At 36.2% G+C, this 7,807-nt stretch overlaps 1 protein-coding gene across 2 annotated transcripts in view; it reads right to left on the reverse strand.

Annotated features, from left to right (window-relative positions):
• LOC107726225 (protein FAM65A-like) overlaps nucleotides 1-7,807 on the reverse strand; it is a 64,485-nt gene that overhangs the window by 36,852 nt on the left and 19,826 nt on the right. Inside the window, exon 1 of one of the 2 annotated variants that reach the window (XM_016535757.1) lies at nucleotides 3,359-3,520. The exons of the other annotated variant lie outside the window; for it this stretch is intronic. Coding sequence (XP_016391243.1) covers nucleotides 3,359-3,377 — 19 coding nt within the window. The 5' untranslated portion in view covers nucleotides 3,378-3,520. Of the gene's footprint in view, nucleotides 1-3,358; nucleotides 3,521-7,807 lie in introns of those variants that run through there. 2 annotated transcript variants of the gene reach the window in all.

Below are 7,807 nucleotides of genomic sequence, written 5' to 3' on the forward strand. Positions count from 1 at the left end.
TTAATAACATCTTTAGCTAATCACAAAATTAATATCCAATTTTCATACTGTACATTATATAATTTTGTGATGCCTAAATTCACTTGTATCATTTGAAATTATTTATTTTAGGTTTTGGTGTTTTATTTTTTATTTATATATACAAAATAATATAAAATCCTAATATCAGGCATTTATCAACTAACAACTAGCATTGGTATTGGACAGAAATTTAATATCAGCGCATCCCTGAACTAATCTTCATCATCCTTAGATTAGTCAAAATAACACTCATTCAATTCTAGCCAATTACAGTGACTCCCAAAAAACTGCCATGTAAAAGAAACCTACAGAAGACCCACTTCAATCAACAGCATCTGAATGAACATCAGTAATTAAGAAGAAATTATTTCCCTTGACAAACCTCTTAACAAGCACAAACACACCTTCTGGCGAGTCTCCTTCCTCCTTTGTGTCACCAGGTAAACAAGGCAAGTAACACATTCTTCTTCACCATGACTTGTGTGGGAATTAAATGTCTCCTACATTCCCTTCATACACCAGAGCCTTTCATGAAGAACAAATAAACACCATCAAAGCCTCATCCTTCCAATTGTTGCTCTGTGCCGGGTTCCCACCTGTCCAACAAGACCCAAAGCCACCACTTATGAAATATTTGGACAACTGCATGTCAACTGTTTTCACAATAATCAAAGCTGGTCAGGCTCTTCTGAAGTGTGTGGATCAGAGTGGCTGTATTGTTCTGGTGGTCTGGCTTTGCTCCAGGACTATTCTAGAGCAACAAAGCACCTGGGGGCCTCCCCACCCCTGATCTGACACAAACCAACTGGAAACCAACCATTAGACACTCTGTCAACCAACTCAAATTAATGTGAAGATTTACCAGGCTACATTTTATCAATGCATACTGTTCTTCGAAGCTCTATAGTGCCAGTTTTCGAGCTCCATCCACACATTGTGAGTGGTTGGGGTGAGCACCTGTGAAATAAAAGCAAGCTTGTCAGTGCGTTCTCCCTGAGAAAGTCGTGATGATAGGACATTCATTATGTTGGAGCCGGTAGCCTCTCTGTCTCGGACACATTCCATTCATATCAGAGATTACCAGGGCCTGGTGTCTGTCAAACAAACACTAGTAGGGTACACAGTCAGAGGGGAAGAAACCTAAAGCTGTGTCCAAAAAAAAAAAAAAACAATTTAAAAACCTCTCTGGGAACAAGCAAAGAGCTTCAGATGGTTCCCAAAACATCACAGCTTGATATCTGGGTCAATCCTGCACCTTTCCAATCCCACTTCACAGCCTGTCCCTGTAAAATGACCTCCACTTTGAGGATAAAAAATATATAAAGCTCTGTAAATTATTCATACAAATATATTAGCAAATGTTATTAACAGTTATGCACCAAAATGTATATGTACAAAATGCTCTTTTTTTTTAGCTGACTAACATGTTTATGGACATTGATAGGCAAATGTAATGTTACGTGACATATTGTTTACAAGCTGTTTGAATGACATCTCTCTGCAGTTGAAACATTAAGTGATTACATGAGACATGATACATTTCTGTATACATTTTCTGTATGATACATGATACATTTCTTTCAACATACCTTCTGATGTTTCTTCATGTTTATTTCGTTCTGTAGCTAGTAGTAAAGAGGCAGAGTTGATTGGTTCACATCTTATTAAAGAGTGTCAAAATGAAATGTATTGTTTGAATTGTTATAAAATTGACAGAATTTGAAAGCTCCGACTTAGTTTCATATCAAAAGTAACAAACACAAAGCTTATTGTGTTAATTGGATGGTAGGCCCACTACAAATAAGGTTTAGTGATGTTTAGTTTGTTTGCACACCAACTTAAAACAGTATAGACTTAAAATATCTTGGTTCTTGGATTGATTAAAAACAAGAAATCTAGCTATATTGTCAAGCTCCATGATTTCTGTTTCGATTTCCATTTTGGACAAAACTGAAAATTAGTTTTTGGCCGAATATTTTCAGTTGCCAAAATGTCAGTGCATCACAAGTGGTTATCTAATTAGCCCAATACCATTTTAAGGACTCAATGTTTTAAATAAGAATAAATGCAATTTCCTGCCAATACCAATTATTTTTAGAATACATTTTATATATTTAATATATTATTTATATTTTAAGATATTATCTGAACTTTTTTGGCCAGGTTGCTATATCGGTCTATCACTATCATCAATCAATATTTTGTAATGAAATGCTGCTGTGGAAATCTTTCTTCAATACCAGGATGTGACAACAAGCACCTTGAGAGTTAATAATAGTCATGTGGCTTTTTGAAATCCGTAAGCACTTAACATTTGCCTCACATGGTGCATCCTTCCTTTCATTCTCTGAGCGAAGGCCTGAAACAAGAAACTGGCTCTGTTTCCCTTTTCCTCCCTCTCCAATTGCAAATCTTTGGATTGGCTCAAAAATTAAGAGATATCATTAATAAGAAGCCATTTCTTTCAACAGTTCTCTGCAACATTTGGCCAGGCCTGTGGTCTGGAACTGTGAGGATCATCTGAATGAGTGTTTACAGCTTCTGCTTGAACAGGCCTTAAGTAAACCAGAGGTATAGTCCCGGAGGATAGGCTAAACTTAAGGACCTCCCTGTGTGTTTGTTCTAGATGACCCCGAGGTGCCAGGCTGAACTGTAGCCCAAAGTAAACACACTTTGAGTGTCCACTCTCTCTCACTCCAATTGAACCATCACATGGGAACTCAGTGGGACGTCTGTCCCAGGATGACAATGGTCCCACCACAAAACCCAGAAACATCTGGACAGAAACAGTGCTGGACAATGCAGAAAACCACAAATCCACCATCATTGCCCTCCCAACTAACTCATACATACACAACTCCTGATGTGAGGAACTATATCATGTGTCTTTTCAGGTTATTTTCACTTCACTACTGCTGACCACAGAACTGAGAAGAATATATATCTAATTTCCTACCGCTTTTCAGCTGAATTTTCTGTTTTGCGGAAAAGAACCTAATAGGAAACAACTTTTGTGCCACATTATCACTTCTTGTGTACTTAAACTATGGCTGCCAGCGTCATTGGTGAGGCAAAACAAAATTTAGCCGAGCCATTGTTGGCGATTTTTAACTTTGAGAAAAGGAAATCTTTCTACATCATTCCACAATAAAAACAGAAAATTCATTCAATAAACATCCAAAATATTCCATTCACAACACGCCTGACTGTACACATACCCAAAACTCAACACCCTTTACAACATGAACACCAACATTCCAGCTGTAACTCAAAAATATTAGATGACAAATACCAAGATCATATCTCGCAAAACTGTCATTCATAAATCTCAGAGTACCTCCATATCCACTGTACATGTTGCAGAGTCGTCTTCTGATGAATGATGAAAAAAAACAAGACGTACTCCTCTGTTTTTTCTTAAGACTCTTCAAAGCAAATGAGTAGTAGAAAGAACAATCACAGTTCCAGCTGTGTTGGTCTTCATCCTCTACTCATAATCTCACAGCACTGGCAGAAAGAGAAAGAGAGAAGCTGCCAGGAAATGGGAAGGCCGCCGCGCACTCCACAGCCCACTCCTCCCCCTCGTTCTGTTTCCCGTTCACTTCCCTGTCTGACATCACACTCTTCCTGCCTCTCCCTTTTCCAGCAAAGGGCCTGCACTTTGTTTCTTAATGATAAACACCCATTACACAGTCACTCCAGAAGTTTCCAGCTTTCAGACTGTTAATAATGAATCTGATCCAGTCATATTTACATAATGTGATCACTCTGTACATGAATAGCATAAAACACTGACTTGAGCAGTGGTGGAGCATATTTCAAAAGATGTCAAGCTTGAAAGTTACGCTTAAGTGAAACTTTTAGAAAACCCAAAGAATGTTCTAAACAAATTACATTTGACAGTATTTTCATAAGATTCGTGATTTAGATTTTATTAGGATGATTTTCAAATTAAATTCAAGCTTACATTTCAAATCAGAATTACTGGTCTTAATTTCAAGACTCTTATCAGTGCTCAATCACAGATTCTGGGTAATTCCCACTTTCCTGAATCATGCTCCATACAGTAAATCTGATCACTATCTAAATGAAACCCAGCAGTAGAGATGCCTTTGGCTACTGAACATCAAAGACGACATTGTGTGGAAACTTCACGTCAGTCAAAATAGTACGGGTTAATTATGTTAATTACTATTCTACACTACCGTTCAAAGATAGAAATATGACAATTCAAATAAGATAAGCACAGCCGTATAGAGCATGAATAAGCCTTAATTAAAAGTGATTTGTAACTTTAATCTACATCATATGACCACAAATATGCAGTGTTAGTCTTATTATAAAACAGTTCTATAGATGTCAATCCTGTATTACAAATCTGTGCATGGTGCCAAAAAACTATTTCAGATCACTCATGAAAAGATGGATAAACAACCAAAAAATCAATATAAAGTTTAATTGTTTTTGCTCCCAACACTGATAAGGCCTGATTATACTCTGACATACATTTTTAATATCACAATGTAATGGAAGTAGCAACAGATATTTCTGATATTGTGACGTTCATCCGGTAATTATTTAAAAGGGAAAAAAGTAGGGTGGGGACTTGGTCCAATCCAGCAGACTAAATGATCGGTCCAGCATACATAACAAGAGAGAAGTCTGTTGAAGATCGAGTTAAAACCTTTTCAAGGTCAAAATATATTTTTTAAAAATTAAGATCAATAACATGCATTCAGAAAAAAGGTGAATTTCCATTTCATGCCATCTTTAAAATAACCATTTCTATTTAAATAACTTTTTATATCCAGACTTGTCATAATGTGGATTTGCTTAATCCATGCAGGCTGTCAAATATTTAATATCATAATGCCATATTATGTGATAGCATTGTGACTCACCAGTAATAGGTCTTCTTTAAAATATGGCACAATGTATTACACTTAGCCTGTATCCTAAACAGAATGATATAAGCTGTGAAATTGAATTTTAGTTTCCCTTGATCAAGAATTTCATTTTGATAAGCGATGACAGCAGCACAGTTCATCAAAGACAAAAGATGACGGTCAGCATAGGGCAACAACACAACATATTATGAAATGACAGATCAAAACAAATATGTTTGTGATGTTCAAATGAGAATATGAGTAAGGGGAAATGCTTGAGACAGGCAGCTTGTATGACTGGTTTTTGTGGAGTAAACCTAGACATCACAGTTTCCTCATATATGCTGTTAATAAGCTGCTTACCTCAAATTCCTCTCTGACTGTTGCCATGGAAGTCGGTGTTCATATTTCTTTAATTGTCATTCATATACATCATTAAAGGTGAAGGGGCAGTTGATGCAAATTGGCTGTGGTTCTATAGAAGTTGCTGAGGCGATTAGTAGCCTACACTCAGTGAGGATGGAGAGGACATTTCTGTCAACAGCACACCACAGACGCCTGTCTAGAGGTCATATCACTCACTCAGCAGTAACCGAAAAGCTACTGTGAAGTCGTCACAAAGCTTGTCTGTTTGAAAAATATATATATTTTTTTTACATTATAAATGCATTTACTGCCACTTTTGGTCAATTTCATGCATCCTTGCTGAATAAAAGTATTAATTCTTTCAAAAAGAAAATCTTACTGACTTCAAACTTTCAATCGATGGCGTATACCATATACTATATGTGACCCTGGACCACAAAACCAATCATAAGTAGCACGGGTAAATTTGTAGCTATAGGCAAAAAAACACTGTGTGGGTCAAAATGATCGATTTTTCTTTTATGCCAAAAATCATTAGGATATTAAGTAAAGATCATGTTCCATGAAGATATTTTGTAAATTTCCTACTGTAAATATATTAAAACTTAATTTGTTATTAGTAATATGCATTGCTAAGAACTTCATTTGGACAACTTTAAAGACGATTTTCTCAATATTTAGATTTTTTAGCACCCTCAGATTGACTGGTTTTGTGGTCCAGGGTCACATATTATATTAAAGATACTATTGCCCAGCCCTAGTAACCACCCATTAGCACAGAAGCATAGAAATATAAATGTGATATATTAAAAATACACTAGTAATACTGTCTTTTTCAGAGCTGATATCAGTATAACACTCTCTCAGGCAGTAGGTCAGCAGACTGAACCTTATTTAAGGTGTCTGATTATTCATTTCCGCACATAACTTATTTATTACTCATATCATGCTGAGGATAAGGAGAGCTTGGCTGGGGTTTATCTGCATGACTTCACTATAGTGATACTGCATCTGTTATGGTGACACCAGGGCAATAGACAATACGAAAATCACATGAGGGCACAGATCAGGCACAGTCTGACTAGCTGACTTCAGCTCTGATCATTTCAGGATGTACCATTAACTGTATGCTGTGAACATGCAAATTCAACCATGAAGAACAGATAATGTTTCCAAAAGACATCACAAGAGTTATCACTTGCTTTATAAATTCAAATTTTCATAAAACTGACCTTTTTCAGAGCTTCATAATTTGTGATACAGAAAAATTAAGAAACAACAACATTGTGACATAGTGTTTTTCTTATTCAGATATAATTATTCTGTTATCCACATTAATTTTTGATTTTGAATTTAAGAGCAATTTCAACCAAATTTTTTTTTTAAATGCCTAACAGTCAAAAAAGTCATATCATCCGGTGAGACAAAAAAATGAAACAAAAGAATCATCAAAATAATTCTGACATTTTTATCTGCATCAATAATTGAGCAATGTTGTCAATACTGACAACAAATAATATACATGATCCAATATACATGAATATACAAAACAAAAGATACAAATTTGATTAAATACCATCATTCGATTTATTGGTAATAAGTAATTTTCCTTCTTAAACGTTAAGCATGCCAATACATTCAGCCTGAGTAGAGCGTAAGAGGGAAAATAGAAACAGATTTTATGATAAACAAGTTAGGGCAAGAAACAGAAAACCTCTCAAAAAATAAAAACACGTTATGGTAGTTAGTTACAATATGGTAAGTACCTCACCATAAGGTAATGCCAGATGTAGAGGCTACAAAGTCGTGTCCAAAAGGTGCTTATGATGATCTTACGATGAGTCACAATGAGAGACATCTGGACCAACACTCCATATGTCGCCATCTCCACACACAAACACACACACACACTCTGTTTGTAGTGAGTTTCAGGATCCTCAAAGAGAATAAAAAACAGCTATGATTGGTCTGATCTCTGTTATCTAGACAACAATCAAAATACAGATATTATGACTGTCAAAATACAGATATTAATTTGACATCACATCCCTCTTGGTCTGACTGCCATTTCCTAACAATCTCTCTTTCTACAGCAACTGATTAATGGTCAGCCAATAAGACTTTCATTTCTTCCAGTGCCTGCCTTCAGACTGATAACAACAAGCGAAAGAGGATGTGAGGGGGGCAGAGGATAAAAATAATGCTTTATTGGCCATTTAAGGAGTTGTTGTGGCTTACAGTGGAGGCATGCTGTTGTTCTACTGACTGCATTCTGAGCAAGAGAGTTAACGCTCTTGCTTCTCTTCTCTGCTTTAGGATGCGTTACATCCGCATGCTAAAAAAAACACTGCCTGACAACTTGTATTTTCAAAACAATAAACCTTTCAAAGTTTGCACAAATGCAAAAAACATTCCCATACATATTCCAAGAATAGGGCTGTGCAATATATCGAAATTATCGAAATATCGCAAATGTACATATCGCAATATGCATATCGCTACAGCTTGCAATATTTGGGGCCATGGGGGCCATG

Source organism: Sinocyclocheilus rhinocerous, unplaced genomic scaffold, assembly GCF_001515625.1.
Source record: "Sinocyclocheilus rhinocerous isolate Xijiao unplaced genomic scaffold, SAMN03320098_v1.1 scaffold553, whole genome shotgun sequence".
NCBI lineage: Eukaryota > Metazoa > Chordata > Actinopteri > Cypriniformes > Cyprinidae > Sinocyclocheilus > Sinocyclocheilus rhinocerous.